Source organism: Mus caroli, chromosome 3 (assembly GCF_900094665.2).
Source record: "Mus caroli chromosome 3, CAROLI_EIJ_v1.1, whole genome shotgun sequence".
Taxonomy (NCBI): domain Eukaryota; kingdom Metazoa; phylum Chordata; class Mammalia; order Rodentia; family Muridae; genus Mus; species Mus caroli.
This window is the reverse complement of record NC_034572.1, coordinates 115,929,179-115,953,831: the sequence shown is the minus strand read 5'-3', so window position 1 is coordinate 115,953,831 and position 24,653 is coordinate 115,929,179. Positions and strand designations below refer to the sequence as shown.

General features: G+C 45.7%; 1 protein-coding gene across 1 annotated transcript in view; it reads right to left on the bottom strand.

Moving 5' to 3' along the window:
• Bcar3 (BCAR3 adaptor protein, NSP family member) overlaps positions 1–14,904 on the bottom strand; it is a 111,198-nt gene extending 96,294 nt beyond the window's left edge. The window contains exons 1-2 of the mRNA XM_021157545.2: positions 14,480–14,904; positions 7,831–8,140 (exon numbers count right to left, since the gene is read on the bottom strand). Coding sequence (XP_021013204.1) covers positions 7,831–8,129 — 299 coding nt within the window. The 5' untranslated portion in view covers positions 8,130–8,140; positions 14,480–14,904. The remainder of the gene's footprint in view (positions 1–7,830; positions 8,141–14,479) is intronic.
• Positions 14,905–24,653: the final 9,749 nt, after the last annotated feature.

Genomic DNA, 24,653 nt, shown 5'->3' with positions numbered 1-24,653 from the left:
AAAAAAAAAAAAGAAAAGCACCCAACCAAAATGATGACCCTTCCCTCCTACATCTGCCATCAGAGTAATGAGCCCATCCCCCACCCCCACCCTAACCCTCCCACTGCCAAAGTCATACCTGACTATTCTTCCTTCCCAACTCCTACCTCATTCAGACCGCAGTACACTTGCCAGACTCTACACACAAGAATGTATTTTTGTTTGTTTGTTTCGTTTTAGATAAAATGTTACCATCTGACTGGCTTTAAAGTTAAGATCTTCCTGCTTCAGCCTCCCAAGGGCTGGGATTACAGACTTATGCTAACTCTTCAGACTTTAAATGTATCTTGAATCCACCCTCTCTGTCTCCTTTGATATTCAAGAGCAAAACCACCTCCTGCCTCCCAATCTCTTCCCCATAAGCCACTCCTCCACAGATGGGGCACGGGGGCATGGTAGGTAGGGGTGGGCAGGAGTCTTCTACAACCCCACTCTGATCATGCTGTGCCTTTCAAAAGTTCCCCTCTGCAAGCAGAGGAAATCTAAACTCTTTAGCTAAAGTCTGGATCAGTGCTGTCCAGTGAAAACACCCCCGTATATCACATAGGTAATTGAATGTTTCCTAATAGTTAAGTTAAAAAAAAACAACAAGTAAAATTAGTTTTAGTGGTGTTTTGATTTTGCCCATTTCAAAGATGTTACCTTTCAATACATGGTAACATAAAAACTACGAGTGAAGTATTTTATGTTTCCTTTACGTTTTTAACTCCAAGTGTTCCCTCCCTAGAGAAGCTGTCACCACCCACCTAAGCCAGGGTCCTCTGATGGTATACTCCTGATAAGACTCCCTTTTGCACTTTCTTTGTATCAATGCATTTCTCCCAGGACCCCTAAACTGGGTGCTCTCTAAGGACAGGCACCAGCGGCATCTATTTCATTCTCCACTGGCCACTGGTCCCCAACACAATACCTCAAATAAAACCAGCTCAATAAAAATGCACGAACTAATGAACAGCAGACTAACATTAAGTACAAGAACAATCAGCCAGGGGCTGCTTCAGTCCACTGGGGTCAGCCAGGCCCTGTTTAGGGTATGAATGCAATGGTATGCTAGAATTCTACCACCCTGTATGACTGCTAGACCCTCAAACAGGATAGATAATGGAATCCCAGCAGCCACTATCAATATGTGGGAAACTTTCTCCCACTATAGCTGCAGGCAAGGGATCTCTGTTTACACAGATCTCTGGTTACACAGAGGGATTAGGAGCCTCCCTGCTCTGCCTTCCAGGAGGAAGGAAGGAAATTAACCAGCCAGAGCCCCTCCTCCTCCAAACCGGCTTTGAGCTACCCAATAGGAATGTGGTAATTCAGAAGAGTAAAGTCGAGTACCTAATGTCACAAGGCTACCAGGTCTGGCTGCTGGAATCTTTGTCAAGATCCCTGGCAGCTTTGACTGTCAGGGTAACATGAACTTCCCAGCGATCCTCTGGGTCAGATGTCCCAGGAGTGCAGAGCAGTCAAGGAATTGGCTGCTAGTGACTAGGTGAGAGCTAAGAGTGTCTGTGACCTACTCAAAGCAGGTGCCCAGCGGGTGGCCCAGGCTTCACTGCGGAAAGCTAGGAGGCTGATGTTTAGGGACACGTTTTTTGGGACCAACTAACCATCACAGCATGTCCCAGGGTGGATTATTTTCAAACCAATTTCATAATTTAAAATTTCCTCCAGTCATGTGGCTAATACTTGGCAGAAGTAGGGATCTGAACGGAGGCCTCTAGTTCGTCCCTGTTAGGGGTTATTCTGACTACAAGAATCACTCTGATCTGATATCTATTTGCAGGGGAATCTCTACCTCTAGATCTCACAGGCTAGAAGGTTCCTCAGCCCTCCATAGTTTACGCTTATAAATGCAACCCTTCAACGAGGCAATATGAGCTTGTCTTTGGGGCACCTAAAGAGAGAGCGTTTGCTATTCTGCTTCCAATTCTATAGGCTAGACCGGGTGATGACTGTTACAACCTGCAGAATGGCTGTGATCCCAGGGGGTGCAGGCCACCCAGGCCAGGTCCCTGGAAGACAATTGCTCTCCCCAGTGAACAAGAACAACTAGGAATTCTCTGGTGTGCCTATCCTGGCCAGGCTGGCATGGTTGGCAGACTCACTGGCATAGCTGCGGATCTATTTACAGTGCCTTAGCAGATACTGTGGGAGATAAAACAATTAAGAGGAAAGCCTGATCCTTCCCAAATAGCATGGACGAGGCTAGGGAAAGTCTGAGTTAGAGCAGGTCTGCCTCGGAGGAAGGGTGAGACCTAAGAAGCCCCACTAGACAAGGACTGCATTCTGTCACTCTCTGGACATTTTCTTGGTTGTGGTTGACAATTAGTTAAAAAAAAAAAAAAAACAAACCTTTCCTTTCTCCCAGAACAGCTGGGAATGCACAGGTCTCAGCCCCTCAGTTTCTTGTCAGGACAGAATTTAGGACTACAGTCAGGCAGCTAGTCAACCTCCAGGCAGCTCTTTCTCTGGTCTCCTTCAAGATAGAAGCGAGATAGGGGACCAGGCTCACCACCTCTGACCCAGCTGCTCCTAGTCTCAACACACCAGAGACCAGAGCCAGGCCATGTACCATTTCTGGGATCTCAGTAGTCCATCCACTACAGCTGCATTGACCCATATCAAGGAGGCACCTCCAGAAGCTAGGAAAACTCCACCCACTGGCTACTCTTCTCTAGAGACATTCTTATGCTTAGAGCTGCTAAAAAAAAAAAANAAAAAAAAAAAAAAAAAAAAAAAAAAACAAAAAAAAAAAACAAACATAAAAATATTCTTAAAACTCAAAACTCAAAAACCAGTTTTCCCCCTGCATACGGAAAGTCTGCAACCAGCAGGCACAAACTATAGGCACCAGCATATGGTGCCTTGCCTTGCACTACGGATCTTCCAGTTCCCATCATGCCTAGGCCAGCATCTTGCTTTGTGGAGGAGAAAGCCATAGTTAAGAGAATGTTTCAGACGAGGGTACTGACAGCCCAAGTCAGGGGTTTGAAATGATTTTCAGAGAAAAATCTGCATGGATTCTGGGCTTGATCCCCTCCCCTCCACCCTCTAAAGAGCTATGTGATGGCAGAGGGTTAGTCTCTGCCTGGGAAAGCAAGCTGGTTTTCCACCAGGAATAATGGTGCTGATTTTGTGGCCACTGTCAGTGACAACACTTGTGCCAAGTCAGTCACAATCCTTCACACAAACTCATGAAACCCCACATTGTCCCGCCACATGTGCGCACAGCACAAGATGGGGAAGGAATTAGTCTCTCACAGCTGTTCCCAGGAATGTATGCCTCCACATACCCACAGGCAGGAGAAGGGCCCAGGCCCCGATCTCTAAGCTATCCTGGCAACACAGACATCCCCAGAGGAACTGGGCTGCTCTCAGCTCAAGGAGAGTTCTAGATCCAAACACAAATCCATCCATGAAGGCCAATGAATCAAAGGGACAGCCACCTAATGACGCTAATGTCAAAGGAAATCCTGTCTGCAGGCCTCTTGGAGAAGCCTGGCTGTGCATCTGGAACAAAGGCTCCCCTATGACATCAAGCAACAGGCTTAAGGACTCTCTGGCTTCTGGCTTTGGCCGCTTTTCAAAACCGCAAGTACATCCAAGGGCAGCCAACACAACAAGAAAGCTAAGAGATATGGGCTACGAAAGAGAAGAGCAACTTCCTTTTCCAGGCTGGCCTTCTGACTCTTGGCAACCCAGGCTCCGTTCTCCCCAAAGCTGATGTCTGAGGTGTTAGAGTGTTAGATGGGAGACTCCTCTCTTCCATTCAAGCAGACAGTTCAGGGGTGCCGACAGCTGCACCAAGGTCATGGAGGCTGTGGAGCAGTGTCTGGAGAATGGCCAGCAAGCACCATCCCTTCCTTCTCCCCAAACTCAGTTATCCACTAGGGTATATGCTCAGGTGCCTCAGTAGCTCTCAACTGATGGCAGTGGTGGTGATGGTGATGTTGAGGAGGAGGGGAGGAAGAAGAGCAAGAGGAGGAAGAGATTTGCCATGTCCTAGTCAGGGTTTTGATGTTCCAATAAGAATATGGATAAATGCTTTTAAGATTTTGTTTGGTTTGGGCTTAGGTTTTGAGACAGGGTTTCGCTGCATAGCACTGGATCAAATTCAGAGGTCCACCTGATATACCACTAAGTCCTTTAAGATATTTTAAAGCTATAAAATGTAAGAGCTCTAAATAATACCCTTGTTCATAAAAGGGAGGATATGATATATGTAGATATGTCAGCTTAAGAAGTGTAAACTTTGAGGTCTCAAGGGAGACTCTGTCTACTTTGTTGAAGGCCTCTCATAGGATGGCTGTTCAATTCATTTTCAATTGCCGTAAAAGTCACAGTTCAATGATTAATAAGCTAAGCATGTTCGCTGGAAAAATGGTAAATTCTGCAACAATTCAGAATACAGTTGTCTCCTTATCTCCCAATGGTGTTTGAAATTACAGATAGTACTGGACTCTGTGTGTGCTGCTTTGTCCTAGACACACAGCTTTGGTCAAGTACAATTTACAAATCAGTCATAGTAAGAGAATAACAGCAATATCCAATTGTTACAAGCATCATAATAATAATGTATGGCGTATCTTGGCAACTTCAACATACAACTTTTTTTTAATTAAAAACTTTCAATCCTCACTTTTAAGAAGCTCTTCAGAGCTGCTCTTTGGCATATCAGGATTGCCAACACCACTACTCTTATGTTTGGCACGACTATGAAGTTAAAGTGAAGGCTTCCTGAACACAAACACCACACCATAACAGTCAAAATGGCGTCTAATTCTGGGGGGAGGCGGGTAGTATATATAGTTTGGGTACGCTACACCAGGACATGATTCTTGCCCTGAGTGGAACAGATCAGAACATAGTGAGGTTTCTTCATGCCACATAATGGCTCACACTGACAATTCATGAATTATTTCTAGAATGTTCCATTTAATATTTTAGCTAACAGCTGGTAGTGGGTAACTGAAAGTAAGAGTTCAGATAAAGAATTTACAAGACACAGAGGAGACACTTGTCTGCATCATTGCCTTCTATGAGTAGGTGGGGTTCACAGGAACGGGTTCTAGGATGTCCACGCACACCTGCCATTGCCATGTCCACAGTGCGTGTGAGGAGAGAGTTGACATACTCTGCATCTGGCCAGGTTACTGTGAACTGAAATGAATGGTGGGCGGCAGGTGTTTGCCCAGCTCCCTTCCAGTCCAAGCTGAATCCACTGCAGGAGTACTACTGCTCACTGTGTGTCTGTCATGACACTTCCAGTAAAGCCGGTCTCTCCAGAACCTTGGGTTCTCGTTGCTGCTCCTCAGCTCTGATCTCTCCCGTATAAAATCTTTCCTCATATCATGGTTTATTTCAAAAGTGAATTGAGGTAGTTCATTATCTTACTGGAATATTTTTAAAAGAAGAAAAAAAATCATGTACTCTGAACTCTTAAAAATCAAGAAAAACATATTGGAAAATGAATCTGTTGCTAATGAGTCTAAACTGGTCAGACTTCGTGAGCCTTTGGCACACCACACAGCCTTCCCGCTCTGTGCGATTTGTACATCTGGAACTCCTTGTATTTACCTTAAATGGGTTTTTTGAGTGAAGAAAAAAATATGAATTTAGATTAGTGAGGCCGTGAACAGTAAACAAGTGGGACTTGTTAATTCTTCTGCAGCCAGGACTTCAACCTGAGGCCCCACAGCCACGCTCTGATATGATCTCTTCCAGAGCTCTGACCTCTGTCCAAGTCAATTTTCCAATAAAAGAGCTTTGAACTCCAGGCAGGTTGGCAGTTTGGATTGTGGGTGTTTATGAAGAATTTCCTGGAGATAGGAGGAGACACCACTGCTACCTACAACCCATCAGCCCCGCTCTCCAGTCCTCCCCTGTGTGTGTGTGTGTGTGTGTGTGTGTGTGTGTGTGTGTGAGAGAGAGAGAGAGAGAGAGGTCAGGGAGGACCTCACAGCTTTAAGGTGTGGCTCTGCGCACTGTCTGTGTCTGGTACCCGCTAGATACCTAGCTCAGGAAGAGATTAGCTAAGAAAATGTGCTACCCGGTAAGCCAATCGTAACAGCCGGTTTATCTGCATCTTGCCGCCTGACACTGATTGGTGCTTGCTTCTGGCAGTCATCTTTGTCACCCTTGCCTACTGGATACCAATGATGCCATAGTAACAAAAAGCATCTCCCCTCCCCCAAATCTATATCTGTTCACTTCAGCAGCAGGCTGCCTGAAGGCTCTTTATGCTAGGAAGCTACACCTCTGGATTTCCCAGAGGTGCTCCACGGCTTTCCAGCCCCCAGGAGAAGCATCTGAGATTTGACATTAGAAATACTTCTGCCTAACTCCCCCTCCCCTGATTAACCTACTATTCACTTCTCAACCTAGTCCAGTTATAGGCCACTCCAGCTTTCTTTGGGGTGTGCAAACACACCAAACCTGCTCTCGCCCCAGCTCTTTGCCTTTAGGAGAGCCCACACTCATTAAGTCGTCATCTTAGATCCAAACACCTCTTTAAAGACCGTTACAAATACAAAGCAATAACCGCCCATGCTCGTAGGAACCAGCCCGTCCACCTGTTTCTTCTACAGCGTCTAGTATTCAGTTGTCTTACTTAATTCCTTGTATCTGACCTCTCACGGAAATGCAGTTCAGAAAAGGAGTTGCTTCCGATGTAAAAGGACAAAAGCAGATTGCTGTAATACTTTGGCTGATCTGAGTATCTTCAATGCTGGACCAACTCTTTAAGTACTCAAAAGGACTGGGGAGAATTTTCCTAGTGAAACCCTGGGGCCTATTTAAAAAATCAATATACTTTAATGAACGTAGGTGTTCAATGCATAGATAGAACCAAAACAGGGAGCCAGGAGCAGAGTAGCTTTGTTGGCTATAAAGTGAGATAACAAGAAAGAGAAGGGCAGAAACCACCCTGTTCTTCACCTGATACCATCACGGGGTGCCGATCTACAGGCCCTAATGAGCAGAAGCCAATGGCAGACCAGCCATGATGAACCCAGCAACCGTTTGCAGCTGTGATGCCGGCTTACCCAGAGTCCTGGCCTTCAGCAGGGGAAAATCAGTTGTCCCCAGCAATGCCATGAAGCTGACTTGGTAATGCAGCCACACACAAAAATTTTATCATGGCATATTGACAACTAAAGGAAATATGGGTCCTAACTTATATAATATGCCTTGGTACTGCTACAGAATTAAGCGGACATAGTTCAGAAGTCAGTCCTAGAATTGTCTCTTTAATGTGTTTTCTTTGAAGGGTCTTATTGCAGCAAGCTGGATTTTTAAAATCTCAAGTATTAGATAAGAAATGTTTAAAAGAACATACTTATGCTGTGGCTGCATACAGCTTAAACCAGAATCCTTATCCTTAAAAGGCACATGCGGAAATATGTTTAGATAAAATGAGTTTATTAGAAAATGAGACTTGTGGCTCTCTTCACTAATACTGAAGGCAGAAGAGAGGGAGAAATAAAGGTAAAATAGGACTGGCTGGATCAGCTGGTGGCTGCTAAGGTGCAGGGATGGCTTTACAGAGGCCACGCTATTCTCTAGGGCTACGGATGCAGCTCAGTGGCCAAGCACTGGCCTCACGTCTATAAAGCCCAGGGTCTTTTGGTCCATCCTTCCTTCTAGGGTAGAGGACCTGGGGCTTTACATACACCAGAAGGAAGGATGGACAGAAGGAAGACAGGAAGGAAAGGTGGGACTCATATAGCTTCGCATACATTTAACATAAAGCCCTTGAGGAAGATGACTTTTCTCGCAGGACGTGACAGGAGTTACCTGAAGATGAAGTTTTCCCCTTTCCGGTCTTGCAGTGGGTTTTCCTGGATGATGTCCTGGGTCAGAGGTGAGCTCTGTCGTGGGGATTTGGAGTGGCCAGCATTGTCACAGGACCGGATGGAAGGAGGGCCCTTTTTCTTCCGTGGAAGAGTGCCATGTATAGACACGTCTTGATAGGCATCTGTGCGACGATCAGCAAGAGGGGACTTGCTGCTCAGGAGGTCCATGGATGAGGCCAAGGGGAACTGGTGATTCACAGGCATGTTTCTGGGGAGGCTTGCAAACTTTCCGGCAGCCATGATTCTTAACTCTGAGGAGGGAAAAGAGACAGAAGGACAAAGGTAAGACAGATACAAGAAACTGGAAACAGTCCGGAGATGTCAAAAGATAAATACTGTCTAAAGGCATTATTAGTGGAACCTCGTATGAGTGGAGAGTCTCTCTCTCTCTCTCCTTGAGGATTCTGTAGAAAAATTCAGCTGGATGGGTAGCAAATCCAAACAGGTGAACACAATCCCAGGTTGTTAGAGGCATGGGAGCCACTTTAGCATTATGGAAGGGGAGGACAAAATTAAAGGGAAAAGACTGTTATCGAAGGTAATAAACACCAGGAAAAATACTGTAAATTGTCGGATGATTGCTACAGCGATCCACCACCCAGCAAATGATGAAACGCTCAGAGATGATTGGAATTCTTTAGCTGCCGGAATTTCTGCAGTGCCAGACCAAAATTGTGCTAGACACAATGATAGGGCAGCCTTTCTGGCAAAGGCTTGAGGCTTATAAATAAATCGCTGTACTCTAATTAACCAAGGGTCAGGGGGTCAAGGGTCAGGGGTGACCCTCTCTTCCATGCATCAGCAGGCTCAGTTCCACCAGGAAGCCATCAGGTGGTACCACCCTATAGACTATTTCCAAGAGGAGACTGGAGCCTGCCAGCCAGCAGCAGGGGTAAGCAATGCCCACAGGTACATGTAAAGTCAGGGAAGAAGAAAAAGGTTAGAGGGAAAGAGTAAGGGAGGGACACAGGAAAAGAGGGCAATGGCCAGGGAGGTAGCAGTAGCAGCAGCAGCCAACAACTGTGGCCTGTGGTTCCCAGGGGTGGCTGGCAGTCATTTGCCCCAAACAATACTTAGGCTTCAAACTAAACTAGAATTTGACCCAAGTCAAATTATATATGACCTATCAAGGCCAACATACACATCAAACAGGAGCCCTAGTTAAAAAAAAAAAAAAGTAACAATTCTCTGGATACCTGAAGTCCCAGAAGATGCCCTACATTGCCTTCGACATCCAACTAGGGTTTGCACATCACCATGGGACAGCTGAAGTCCACAGCCTGTTCTCAAACTCACAGTGTCCATTTCTTAACTCACCAGCCTGGTCAGGGGAAAGGAGCTTGAAGGGATAGCACCCTTGCAGAGCTGGCTCTACATAGGCATTGTGGACTTGGCTTAACCACCCACCCTGTGAGCTCTCGGAGGTGGTGGTGGGACAAAGAGTTGACAAGGAAAACACACTTTGTATGCGAAGCCACACAAATCTACTACTACACGCATCAGAGAGACATGTGTGAGTTCTGAGAACTGGGTAGAATATACTTAGGAATAAAGTCCTAACCCTGTCCTCTGTTCTTTGCCAGCCTTGATAATTCAGAAGCTTGTCTGCCGTACGTGAGACAACATAGAAAGCTTGGCGCACAAGGGATATAGAAAAACAGGGTGGTGAGTCCTGGGAGGGGCCCTCCCCGTCCTGGCCAGTTCCTGGCACTCTGTCAGCACTTACTTTCAATGTTAATCATTGTTATTTAAAATCATTGTTATTTAGGAAAAAAATTCCTAGCCCTCTACCTGACCAACTAGCAGTCCCCAACCCTACTCCCATCCACCAGCCATCCACACAGCTGTGAACTGCCTCTGGTCAAGCAATCATCGTCCTCCTTCTTCATTGACAGGTCTGTGCCATCTCAAACTAGTAGGGAGTGAGACAGCATATGCTATCGGTACCATGCAAGACATCTTCATGTGTAAAGGCCACACTGTTGATCAAGTCTATTTCTAAGAGCCACGGGGAGCAAAAGTGACAACATCTTCTCTGCACATCCAAGTCTGAGCTGGAGTTGAGTTTGAGATTGCGCTCATTAAGACTCTAAAATGCCCTCTCGCGTACCCGGAGTCTCAACTTATTCTCTGAAAACAAAGTCTGTTAAAGTCTTCTTTTCCCCATTTTTAATTTGACAAACATTTAAGTACCACTGTCTATAAGATGTAGAGAGCTCAAACCTAGAACTCATAAGCAGCAACCAACCCCTATGTTGGAAGGAACAACAGTTACTTTTGACAGAAATACTCCTAGAGATTGGGGAGAAGGCAAGAGACAAATACATATTGAATGTGTCAGGAAAAGCCCTCTAAGAGGACACTGTAACACCAGAGCCATGATGGTATGGAAGTATCCCCACGCTCTGAGCACATTTCAGGCCATGGCTAGTGGCTTGAGAAGTTGAGAAATGTTTCCTGAAAGACCTACAACTTAGGACAAGGAGTCTTAAAGGCTCTGTCAAAGTGTCTGGACTTGTCTGGTGAGTGCCAGGGAAGGTCTACTATATGAGAGGGATCCAGTCTGTATATTGATGGTGGCTGTGGTAATTCTGGAAAAGGAAGCCAGGGGCATCACTGGGACAGATGGCAGTAAACCATGAAGAACAATGAAGAACTTCGAACTCAGGAAGTGGCTGGAAAAAAAAGGACAGGACAGAGTGTAGAGTCATTAGCGGCTCAAGGTCCATAGTTGAAAGGAAGGAAGGAAGCCATGGCCACGGGAAGACAGCATGATGCTACTATGCACAAGAGGTTTCAGAAGGGATCCATGCAGGAGGAAGATAAGCTCACCAACTAGAACTGTGTGTGAGGTACCAGGGGGCAGGTCAGTGAAGACAGAGGTTAGAGTCCGTTATGTGAGACGTGGTTCTAGAAGGAGTCACCAACACGGAGGGCATAGGTCAGAACACTTAGTAGTACCGCCTATGATAGTGGATATGAAAGTATCGCCCACACTACCAGGAACCACCAACAGAACATGAACTGCATCCCTACCTTTCACCACGGCTGCCTCAAGCCTGTCAGGACCAAAGTAGAGAAGAAGTTCTGAACACACAGAAACCCATGGCTCAGCCTGGTTGTGTGTAAAAATTCTATACGGATTATTTACTGTGAGGCTCAACCACAGCCCAGATGCTAAAATCAGAATCTCTGTGGGGAAGACACCGCATCAGCATTTTTAAAGCTCTATGGCACTGCCCAGTCTTGACCCAGGATTGAGAAGACAGCATTGGGGGATTCTCTTGGGTAGCAAGCATCTTTCACTTAAATTGTCTACCTGGGTATCAGAATCAAATGGGGCAAGGCCTCAAATATGGTGGACACTGTACTAGGTCTTCAAAACAAAAACAAACAATATGAGGTGATCTAGACCTTACAAGGTTAACTCTTTTATAGAGGAAGCTTACAGTAAGAGTAAATGTTGGGGAATGGAGGGATGGCTCAGTAATTAAGAGCACTAGTCACTCTTCCAGAAGACCTGGATTCAAATCCCAACACCTACATGGCAGCTCATGACTGTCTGCAACTCCAGTTCCAGGAGATCTGACACCTTCATACAGACATATATGCAGGCCAAACACCATTATGCACATAAAAATTTTTAAAAATAATTATTTTTTAAAAAATACTCTTTTTATTCAGTGTTTAATGCTGGTAGTCCAATTTCATTTCCCCAGTTCAGAGGACTCATGTTCGTTCACTTGACATACTTTCTGTGAAGGCTTACAGAGCACTAAAAACGAAGCTATCATAGGGCTCTGCTCTCAGGAAGCCTAAAACTGAGGCATACGGAGTCCAACAAAACCACATAAACAAGACAATAAACCAGGCAACACCCAAGTTGTAAGTACCCCAAAGAATCCAAAACAGAACAAAACAGAGTGACATGATAAATAAAGATGCTGGCTGGAGAAAAAGATAACTTTTTGATGATACGCTGGTCTTTCGCTTACAAGGACACAAGATCTAAGGGGGAAAAAGATAAGGGATCAGGCATGGGAAGATCTGAAGGCAGCTCCAGCCAGGGGAAAGATTCCAGTGCAACCAGCCTGGGAATGAGTGGCTAGAGTGACTGCCCAGAGCTTTAGTCTTCTCTTGCAGATGCTTCTATGCCAAGGCCGCTTGCCCCTACACACTTCTGTGTACCATTTGGTCTTCGGGAAAAAGAAAAAAAAAAAAAGAGTATGACTCAGAATCAGGGTCCTGGAGCCAGTATTTACTGCTTCCAAGCTCTACCCTGCCTCTGGCGTAGTAGCTATGAGGTCTGGGACACGTCACAGCACACTCTGAGAGTCAGTGGGTCATTCGTGAAAGGTGTCAACGATCCTGTCTTCATGGGTTGTTGTGGAAATTAAATGTGATTATAGGCATGAAGTTCATGACTTGCTTGCACAGCAAGCAATAGTATCTCCTCCAACCGTGCAGGAGCCAAGGTTGCCTAGATTGTTTACTGTGTCCCTACTGAAGTGGGAGTTCACATTAAAAAAAAAAAGAACCTTTGGAAGCTAGGGAGGCTGAGGAGGGTGATGTTTCAACCTACAACAGATATAAACACACCAAGCCCAGAGGACAAAGACACTAAAGGGCATAGACTCCAAGTGAACCATACTTTCAAACAAACACCAGTGAAGACTTTGACCATCCGCCTCTACTGTCAGATCCTGAAATACATACAAAGGTCAGACGATCCAGTGATAGGAAAGTTTGAGAGTCTGGAACTCTGAGTGTGTGAGTGAACCTCATGACAAACTCCAGCAGCCTTGCCGCCCACCTGCCTTCCTAGTTAGCGGCTGAGCATTTGAAAAGTTTATGACCTCTGTCCAACTAACTCACTTGTTGATGACCAAAACAATACTACAAAACCTGACGACCTTGCAAGAGGAGGTGGAGATAGACTGCCCCACTTGCTTCCCAGTCGTCTCTGTTTACTGAAAAGGGATATTTTTAAGTTACATTCACACATGGTAATCTGAAGGAAGGGCCTTAAGAACTTGTATATTTCAAACTACCCCAGCTGCCCTCACCTAGGCCATGAGAGAGAATTTGCAATTCAAATCTATACTTCTCTCATCTTCTTTGCAAAATCAGACAGTGAGGGGCAGAGGGAACTATTCCACAGATAAAATTGGCTGATCCACTTAGAACTTGTGCTTGGCTTTAGGAACCGAGGGTATCCTTTTGAAGTAACCTTATGAAGTCTAGCCAACCGATTGAAGTATGAATAATTCTTCCATGGATTGTATTTCAAGCAATACAGTGAAGGATTGATGGGGTAAGGTTCTTAGGATTAGGACCCATCTGACAAAGCAGTTCTTTATCAATAGGAACTGAGATCTTTGGTTACTCATCTTGGAAATGTCAGGTTTTTTAACAGCACTTGTGAGTGAGTTGGTGTTTGGCGTGGTAAACTGTTTTCTTTTTTTTTTTTTTTTTTTTTTTTTTGGTTTTTCGAGACAGGGTTTCTCTGTATAGCCCTGGCTGTCCTGGTACTGGGGAGGCTTCCTGGCACACTCGAGGGTGGGCAAACGGCTTAGCCAGTGGGCCTCCCGAAGAGTGACGGAGCCCCCTTCAGGATCTCGCCTCCACCAGGGGAAGCGGGGGACGACAAAGAATTAGATAATCAGCTTCCAAACTACCTTCCCTGGGCCAACGTACTTGCCATAGAGAGGTCTGTGGAACCTTGGGAGATAAGAGTCAAGGTTTAAAAGACTCTCTGAACTCCGGGCTCTACTTTCCATCCCTAACTGCTGTAGGGAAAAACAAAACAGAAAAACTAGACTCGGGCTACTCCCCCTTTCACCTTGCCTTAAACAACCGTTAAACCTTAGTCCTGCGACGGGCTGCCCCACAGCACCGGCTCGCTGCCTTTGCCACCTGCCCTCCAAAGAGAGTCTACACCTGATTAAAGTTTTTAAGTGGCCACAGGCTAAGCGAGTAAAGGAAGATGGGCTGCGACCCGTCCCTCCCTCCTTTTGCTTTCCCCTCTCCGACTCAGGGGGAAGCACACAACCAACTATTCATTCTTTCTCAACAAAGGGAAGGCGAGGGGAGGGAGATGTTGTCAACAGTTACTGGGCAGGCTCCTTCACTTTCTTTGCAAACTTCCCAAGAGATTAGTGGAGGAAAGCCTCGGGCTTCCAGCAGAGGCGTCTGGGCCAGCTCGTCTACCCAGCTTAGAGCGGCCTTGGGCAAAACCGAACTGGACTAGTAGGAGGGTTCGGAGGGGTCCAGAAACCAGAACCCGGGAAGATTCCTCTCCGGAGCCCAAGAGTAGATGGGGATGCTCGAGGCACATCACCACGCTCCACTCCCCAGAGTCCCGGGATCCGAGGACCCCCGAGGGCACAAGTCTCATCCTCCCCCCCCCACACACACACACTTTGGCCACCCCCACTCCCACGTCTAGTTTGCGGGGGTTCGGGGGTACAAACAGACGGGGGCTGCTCTCTTCCCCATGCTTAACTTTTCTCTAAAGAACTTCTCAGTCCTGTCTCAGTCCGGCCGAGGGAGCTCAGGAGATTGAACAGGAACGCACGGGGCACACTCACCTCCCCGCGCCGCGTTCGGGGTCCGGGGTTGCGGTTCAGCGCCGGGCTGCTCTCACCTCACCGCAGCTGCTCCCGGAGCTCGGGCGGCTCATGGTCCGCGGGCGTCCGCCAAGAGGCCGGTGCGGCTGGCGGGTGTGCGCGGCTGTCCCGCTCCGGCTGCTGCCTGGCCCGGCGGCTGCAGGCTCAGCTCTGAGCCGGCGGCGCGCTCTCTGGCCCTCAACTGGTGATTTGCGGCTTCGCGGCCCCACCCCGCCCAGCCGATTCGCCGGGCTGAGCCGAACCCCCACGACATTTACATTCGGTGACCTCGTCTGGCTTTCCTCCGCCCGGATTTGAGAGTTTTGACTCCCCCTTATCTCCCCCCGAGAAGCTACACTTCAAGAGTAGCTCAACCTCTTCCTTACTGAACCTCACTCAACCGGACAGCCTCGCCTAATCCACTCCTCCTCCTTCCCGGCGTTATTTAATTACGCAGCAGACCCGCCCGCTCTGCAGACACCTGGCTGGCTTTCAATTTAAAAGGCTTTCATGGGACAAAGACCAAGGTAACCACTGCGAAGGAGCCGGGAACCCGCAAAACTTATCACTCTCACACGTGCACGCAGAACTAGATGGCTTCCTGAACCTACATATGCTAACTGTTTATCAAAACCTAGTTATAAAGTCACCTCTGCACTATCTGGTGGCTTGGTTTATGCCAAAGATTGCTGTGGTACGGTGGGAGAACAGTACACAGTTCAGTACATGATACCAGGTCATAGAATCATGATGCCCACCCCACACCACACCCCAAATCAAATCCTGAGGACTTCAGATCTACATATAAAAGGTAAAACGGTAACACTAAAGAAATTATCAAACAAAAACCAAAAGCAAAACCAAGCAACAAACAATAAAACGAAAAACAAAAACAAAAAAGTGCTATAAAGATTCCTTAATTAAATACACGAAGCACTAACGCCAAAGGAAACCCGCTTGTTAACATAATTGACATTAAGAGCTCCTATAAGCAATTCATGCAGCCGATAAAGGAAATGTATAGAAACTATATAAGGAACACCTTCGGATCAGATGGTTAAGACAGAAGGTTCCACAGGGAACAGCCCAGGTATTTTTATTTACACAGTGTCCTGCTTTGCTTCTCTGTTGCTGAGATGAACGCTATGACCGAGAGCAACTTCAGAAAGTGTTTGTTTGGCTTACAAGTTACAATGCATCATTGGGCGAAGCCAAGGCAGGAACTCAAGCAGAGCCAGTGAAGGAACAGAGCTCACTGACTTGCTCTTCAAGGTTTCCTCAGCTTCTTTATGCAATCTGGGCCCACCTGCCCAGGGCTGGCACCACCCACAGTGGGTCGAGCCTTCCCACATCAAACATTAACCAAGAAAATACCTCTCTCACATGCTCACAGGCCAATCTGATGGAGGCGATAGGTTCCCTCTTCCTAGGTGACTCTAGGTCAGTGGCTTTTTTTTTTTTTTTTTTTTTTTTTTGGTTTTTCAAGATAGGGTTTCTCTGTGTAGCCCTNGCTGTCCTGGANCTCACTTTGTAGACCAGGCTGNCCTTGAACTCAGAAATCATCCTGCCTCTGCCTCCAGAGTGCTGGGTTTAAAGGCATGCGCCACCATGCCCCCGGCAGGTAAGTGGGTTACAACCCCCTTGAGGGGTGGCGGTGAGGGGGCCTAAGGACTCTTTCACAGAGGTCACATATCAGATACCCTATATATACAGATATGATGTAAATAAATACCAGGTATTTACATCATGATTCATAACAGCAGCAACATTACAGTTATGAAGTAGCAACAAAAACAATTTTATGGCTGGGGGGGGGGGTCACCACAGCCACTGTATTAAAGCGGGAGAACCTGCCACTGCTCTAGAGTGTTCAAACTGACAAAATTAGCCACCACAGGCAACTGGATGGGCCAAGGAAAGCAAACAGGATATATCTTTAAACGAATCAAAAGACTGCAGCTACAGAATGGCCAAAGTAAAAACATCCACAGACGGCTTTAACAACAAAGTATTAAAAAAAAAAATCAGTAAATTTGAGGAACTTTGTGTTTTTTGAAAAGAAAGAAAGAAAGAAAGAAAGAAAGAAAGAAAGAAAGAAAGAAAGAAAGAAAGAAAAAAGAAAGTCTATCAGTTGATGCAACACCATCAATGAACCATTATATTTGCATCTTGGGCATTCTGGGAAGAGCAGAGAAAGAGGCAGGGGAAGAAAATGTCCTGGATCTGAACTAAGAAAGGAACACCCTGACCCTTGGAGCCCAGAGAACGCTAACCGAATAAATACAACTACAGACTTTAAAAGCAGAGCCCTGACCTGTGCTTGTGTGCATATTACCTTCACAATGACCCCGCTTAACCCTTCACCGATGTCACTGGTGAAAGAGTCACTGGTTTAGTTTTGTTTTGAAGTCGCCTTTAAAAAGTGACCTGGTTCCAGAACATTAAGTTTGTTCCAGTGGATTCTGAGTCTGAGCCGGCAGAAGAAGTTATCGCACAATATTCAAAAGCTCTGGTCTTGTCTGTGGGTGCAAGCTCGTAAACAGCCACGTGTAACAGCAGAGTCACGACAGTAAGCTCTCCCAAGACCGCACTACAGCAGTCACAATGCACTATCAGCTGACTGCAGGAACCCTGCTCAGCTCTGCTGAGCTCCAAGCTCCTGCTGGAGCAGAGACCTTTTATTTTGTTTACTGTTTTCTGACAAACAAACTGGAGCTGACTGTAGGATCACATGGCAACTGTCTGGCTAAGTGTCAACTGACTGGCCTCAAAGATGTGAATACCATTTCGTAAGACTTTACAGAGGCCTTTTATCTTTCTTTGTCAAGTTTTCTTTTCCCTTCAAACTATAAGAATGTTTTATTGATTAGAAGTTTCCCATTCATCTAGTGTGAATATGTGTGGATTACTACATGGTAACAGAAATTAGTAAGAGTGCAGTTTAACGGAATGAAAGAGTAATATCATTTTTTGGTTAGTTAGTATTCACCTAAGCCACAATTAAAACTATGCGTCTTTCTGTCTCTCCCTGTCTCTGTGTCTCTCAGTCTCTCTGTCTCTGTCTTATATACCACACACACACACACACACACACAAACACACACAATTGTTCCTCACTACCCAAGTGAGGAAACACTCTAAGAAAATCCACAAACACCAAATCCATAGATGCTCAAGTCCCTTATAGAAAATGGTATGCTATTTACATATATCACTGTGTGCTCCAAATCTTCTATAGCTTATATACCTAGTATAATGTAAATGTTATGTATATACTTAAGTTGTATTCCTAAGAGAATGACACATTCTCATTTACTCTATTAGCATATATTATATAAAATAATGAACTTTATTATATTTTCATATGTGAATATAATAATCACATTCACCTCCCCCTTTAACCCTTTACTTTCCACTGGTCCCTCCTACTTCCTAACTACAGATTCTTTTTTCTAAAGACAGGGACTCATGTAGTCCAGGCTGGCTTGGAGTTTACTATGTGAGATCCTGCCTCCCAGTTGGTGCTGGGGTTACAGGTGTGCACCACCGTGCCTGGTTTACACAAGATTGGGGATTGGATGCAGGGGTTTGTGCCTGCCAGACAAGAAATCTCCCAGTGAGCACATCCTTAACGCACCCAGATGCATTTCTTTCTTAAATCTTAAAGGTTTACATATATTATGTATATGAAACCTTTGCCTGCATGTCTGTATGTGCATCGTGTTTATGTCTGGTGCTCTGATAGATCGGAAGAAAGCACTGGATTTCCTGAGCATTTCTCTTGTTTCCAAGTCTCACCTGGAACAAAGAATACTGCAATGGATAAAATATGCAAGTTTATCCACGAAATAAATTTCCACAATTAGAAATTACTGATTCAAAGAGTATATGTTTTGTTTTGTTTTTTAATTGTCATAAGTAATGGCAATTTGTTTTCCATAGGAATTATGTCAATTTATAAATGACAGAAAATGCCAGCCTGATCAGATGTTATTTAACTCTGGGATTTTCATCAACTTATCAAGTAAAATATGAATTGAAGTAATTTCTAATTTGCATTTCTCTTACAAGAAATGAGGCTGCTTATATTTTCGTGTTTTCTAATCTTGTTTTTCTGTTTGAGTTTATATTTCCCTTTTTTAAAAAAAAAAGAGTTATTTTACGTGTATTGAGTGTTTGTCTGTGCACCATGTGCATCCTGGTGCTCAAGGAGGTCAGAGAGAGGGTGTTAGATGCCCTGGAACTGGAGTTAAAAGCCCTGAAGAGGGTGCCGGGAATTGAACCCAGGTCCTCTGCAAGAGCAACAGGAGCTTTTAGGTGCCAAGCCAACAGCTCTCCAGATCCTTACATTTCCATTAAAAATTCCACCTGTGGGGTCTTTTCCTATCAGTTTTCTAGGGTCTCTTTCCATACTGAGAAGTTTCGCTTTCATGGGATGAGCTGTAAATGTTTTCTCTGAGAACCTTTTACCAATGGGATGCAAGCAGAACACAGTGCTTTCAGGAGCCCATATCAGCAGCACTTAGACTATGCAGCCAAGGGGTGGATGCTGATCAGGGAGGCACTGGGCTTACTGTTACATGATAAGGGCTTCCACTTGGCTGGTGGCAGTGGAAAGAAGAGTGAGGGGACAAAGTTATTACCAAGAGATAAACTGGCAGGCATCGGTAATCTGTCATGGTCACAGCTACGATGGGCTTAGGGGCGACAACACCCAAATGCTGTTCGGAGAGCTTCGGAAGCCTTGGACCCTGATCTGGTCCTGTTCCCGATCCGTTTGGGATTGCAGAAAGGTTAGGTTTAGCACTCAAATGAGTTGCTGAAGCCCACGTGGGAGGTACACAGCCAAAAGAGCCTAACCCCTCATCTGCCCAACCCCAGCTCCTGGCAGGGGAAAGGAAAATGATCAAAGTCTCCTTGACTTTGTCTTGTCATCTAGCCTGATGACAGATGCAGACGCCGGGGAACAGCTGCCTCTGGCCATGGAGACATGTGCTGAGTTTTAGGAACACTGGGTGGTTTTCAAAAGTTTGTTCCCTGATCATTCTCCCTGCATTTCTGTGGGTCCAAGGGGGTGGTGTCATTGCCCCCTTGTTGCCGATGTGAAAGCAGATTAAATAAATAGGTCTCAGCTCAGATGCCCTGCTCTGCAGAAAGCCTTCCTTTGCTCTTTCCCTGGGTCACACATGCACAAGGTCCCCTGTTCCTCTTGTATTTGCTGCTGTTGCTAATCATACATTTGTCTTAGTTATTGCTGTTTAATATTTATTGCTCTATAGAATGTATGCCTTGTTTGGATTGGCCTTTGTTTTGTTCTTAGTAAGGGGCCTGGCATAGAATTATTACCCAGTACTTGCTAAATGAATAAATGAACTCCAGACCTCCAGGTCCTTTGGCCTTTTATCCTTATTCCCTGTACTGAAGCTCCCTGCAGGCTAAATAAATGGAATGCTGTGTTGGTTGTGCCATAAACAGTCTTAAGATTCATCTTTCTTCAGGCTGTGTGCTAGCCTTTACTTGCAGTTTTAGACAGGGAAGCCCTTCGCTAACTTGGTCCAGCCAATGTATGAAAGGACAGCCCTCCTAATCACTTCAGGGCTGAGCAGGAAGCTGGGTCAGGGAGTACTCAGCCAGGAGTCGATCCACAACTTTGTGGATTCACAAAGGAATGTGTTGAGTCCTGTCCCACTGACATCATGTGTTGACTGGCAGCTGCAGCAGGCACGGGGCAAACTGCACATTAAGCTAGAAGGGTGCCTGAAGTTTCAGCTCTGCAGAGTCCCAACCAAGAAACAAAAGGAACAAGAGTGGCACGCAGCTGTGACGATGAGACCCAACCAGAAAAAAACCTGAGCGTGCGCAGCTGCAGAAAGAACGAGAGCCAGAGAAGCCCTTGAAGTTAATGTACAATAAATCAGTGGTCCAGGCATATCAGCTCCTGAGGCAGACCATGGCAGGAAGGCTTGCAGTGTTTTCCTGAACATTCCCCTCGAGGTTCCTGCCATGGGTTTGGTGTCGTGGCAATCCCGGCTAGTAAGCTGGGCAGGCAGGCGGGCAGGCAGGCAGTCTGCGTCCAAGAGGCTGGCAGAACAGCTGTTTACTCGTTGCCACATTGGCTGGAGAATTCATGGCATGAGGGCTATGGTTTAATGGGCCCTGCTCAGCACTTGCTGAATAGTGAGAGGGTGAAAAAAATGTGCCTAGCAACACAGGCTTATTTTCTATTAAAGGTCCATTTAAACCTGCTTGTCCGTATTTGACCCGGTCGCTTCAGGACTTGTCCTCATCACCAAAGTCTGCATCCTGCTCTCCCCTCTCCCTCTCCCCCTCCCTCTCCCCCTCCTCTCCCCCTACCCCCCCCCCCGTCTCTTTCCCTCTCCCTCTCTTTCCCTCTCCCCCTCTTTCCCTCTCCCCCCTCTCTCTCTCCCCTCCCCCTCTCCCCTCTCCCTCTCTCTCATTGCTGTTTGTTTTGAGATATAATCTTGCTAAATAGCCCAGGCTAACCTGAACACATGATCTTCCTGCTTTAGCCTCCTGAGGGCTGGGGTTATGAACACTCACCCCCACACAGGGTTATCTTTTACTGTCTTGGTCTTTTTATTAATTTGCTTCTTAACTAATCAATATTTAGAAGGGAAATAAAATAAAAATGTCTCTGGGTAATTATGGAATTCCAAATGCCTTAAACTTTTTCTTTTATATAGCCCTCCCTTTTTAATTTTTTTCTCTTCTAGTAAGCATTTTTATTTGAAACATTACTTAAGAAGCAAATTCATTGTTCATATTCCATCGGTAGGCATTTCTAGCCTGGGACGTAGGAAGGTGGAAACAGTTACCAGGACTTCCTGTCTAGAAGCAGTGTAGATCCACAGCGAGAAGGAAAAGGGTTCCAGCAGAGGATCCCTGTAATGTAGGACTCAGGGCTACATCAAGAGACCAGTGATGCTCATGACAAAGAAGGAGAGGATGGAATTTCAGATATGCATATAATATGGATGTATATATCCACATAACTATGGAAAATCAGAGGAACAAATGTAGGGAGACTCTGTGCCGCACTTGAGCATCTGACGGGGAAGGGCTCAGTTTAAACCCTGAGTTACCCCGTGGGAAGACAGGGTGTATGGGAATGAGATGAGCTGCTTAGTCCTGAGGCAGAAGGGATATGGGTAGCTGGGGGAACCGCAGCCAGCAGACTAATACAGTCAGGCTGACAGCAACACCCCTGATCTGTGTAGAGGTAGGCACTCAAGAGCGAAGTTGAAGTGTCCCCTTACCTGAGCACACTAGGGTTTGAATTTGCAGTGATTGACAGCAGCTTCATTGGCAGAGTGTCTGCAATGATGAAATTACCGTTCATCCGCACACTGGCTCGGACTGCAGCCGACGGGAGTGCAGTGAGGAGAGTCAGTCACGAAGCACGAAGTGAAAAGCAAAGAAGACAGAAAGGCATTGCCTTCTCAGACCAGGGGCTATCCAGGGCTATCCAGGGCTGTCCAGGGCTATCCAGGGGGCTATCTAATACATATCTGTAATTCCATCTACTTGACAGGCAGAGGCAGGATGCTAACTTGAACCCAGTTTTAAAGTGTACCTCAAGAATATAGCAAGACTCCATCTTATTTTTCTAAATGCCTTTTTAATATCTAAAAATCAAATTTCTATATGGGTGTGCACTTGGGTGGGAGTATGCAAAGTGCATCTAGATATTCAGATAGCCTGAGAAGTCTTCCCATCAGAGAGTCTGAGAAAGCCAAGTCACTGAGAGGGTGAAAGGGACTTTCCTAGTTCCTTCAAAATTTTCTAGGCTGTTTGATTCCTCCCCACAATGAATACCAGTTGCTCTCATAATTAAATATAATGCACATAATGTACCTTGCACAGATACTGTTCTAAGAGCCTTGAATAAATTAACTCATTGGATTATGAAAATATCCCCTGAGTTGCTGCCCAAGTGCTTTACCTCTTAGAGACAGAGCCCTCTCCCCATTTTTATGATGGAGGATCCATCCAAGTTATTTTGCTGGCCATGAACTAGCTCTGTACCTGGAGCAGACCTTGAATTTGTGATCCCCCTGCCTCAGTCTCCTGAGTATCTAGCCTGCACCACCTGTCCTGGTGAGGCAGAAGTAGTGTTGTCCCCTCCTCTGAGCCAGGGACATTTTTCTTCCCAGGTATCACAGCAGAAGGCAAAGACACTGAACTTTGAACGGAAGCTATGAGGCTCAGACTTTGTGCCCTTAAATGACTAGGTTGTAAGGTCTCAGGATGATTAAGTAAACAATAACACTGCTTTCAAAACTGGACACATCTGGTTTTGAATCCTAGGATCTGCAGCTATGGAATTCTTAGTGACTTCCTTACTTCTCCTCAGTTTCCCCATCGATAACATGGTGACAATCGTCACATCCTTTGTGACACTCTTATGACATCTTCAATGCTAGTTAGTGAGCATTCGACAGTCTGTTTTCTCCATTTGAATTGAACTATTTATTACCTCTTTGACACATTAATTTCATTGACTTTTTTTTTTTTTTGATGGATAGCCTGACATCTGGTGCTTCAAGCATGAGTAGAAACGGGGTTGGGAAAACAATGGATGTGACCAAGTAAAAAGGAGATGCAGAATTAACACCTCGCTGGGGTCTGGGAGTCCCAGAGTCTTCAGCCCTTTTCTCCAATAAAGCACATAAGATTCAATGTAAGCACCACAAGATTCAATCCCAGGGCACAAAGAGCATCCTTCACCTCTGTCATTCACTCATAATACCCTAACGGCCATCCCTATGAACATCTCTGTGGTGTCCTATGAAGGAACAAGTGTAAGCGTATGTGGGCCCCTGAGGTTCCCAGGCTGTTATGTACCCAGCCTTGCCCCCAACACACAGTGTTTGAAATACTTAAAGAAGTGAATTCACAGATACTGCTCTGGGAAAGAGGGATATGACCTAGAAAGCAGGAATGGCAAATGATCCCATCCCATAGTTTAATCTAAAACCAGTCTAGTTAAGGCAGTAAAATGACACTTGATGAGTTTTAAGGTCATTCTAGGGACCTGGAAAGATGAGTGTCACCCTTGAGAGCATTCATTCACTGCCCTTTCAGAGGACCCGAGTTCAGTTCCCAGTACCCACATAGTGGCTCACAACCATCCAGAACTCTAGTCCCAGGAAATAATGTGTTCTCTTCTGGCCTCTGCAGGCACCAGGCATCCAAGTGTGGCACAGACCGACATGCAATCAAAACACCCACTCACATAAATAAAACAAAATCCTCCCGGGATAAAAAGTTTATTGTGATCTTTTTTCTTTTTCTTTTCTTTTTTTTTTTTTATTTTTCGAGACAGGGTTTCTCTGTGTAGCCCTGGCTATCCAGGAACTCACTTTGTAGACCAGGCTGACCTCGAACTCAGAAATCTGCCTGCCTCTGCCTCCCAAGTGCTAGGACTAAAGGCGTGTGCCACCACTGCCCGGCGATCTTTTTTGAATAAGCTTTGAAGATGCCACAATGAAAAGTTAACATAAATGTTAAAAAAAAAAAAAAAAGCCAAGTGAGCGGAATGGCATTGGGGTGGAGACACTGTTGTGTCTCCTAATTCATTTTTTTAAAAATAAGTCTTCATTGTATGAGTGCATGAATTTCCCAAAGAATAATGATTTTTAGCCTGGGGTGCTTTGTTGTAAGTGCCAAGGTGCCAGTGCCAGTACAACTGAGGCAGCAGGTGGGAAGCCTGGGTAAGGTCACCAATTAGATCTTTTCCTCTCTGGTCTCTTCCTCATAGGAACCCTTCCCTTCTCATCACAAGTGTGCGTGGGTGAGCATACATGTACACTCGAGTTTGTGTGGGACACTCCTCTTAGGTGGTGGCCATTTGGACAGTACTAACGTTTCCAAAGGATTACAGAGTCGGATGCACAGAGTGTCATTCTTAGAATGTCACACTCTACATGTCACACTCTACATGTCACACTCTACATGTCACACTCTACATGTGTGCAACGAGGAGAAGAGCGTCGAAGGTCCTGTGGGAAGATGTGCGAATGACAGCTGTGTTTACCATCAGTGAACTCAGACCTTAGCACGGACCACCTCATCGGTCTTTGCAGGTATCCAGTGAGGTGTGAAGGAGGAGTTAATGAAGCCTGTTTCAAAGTTG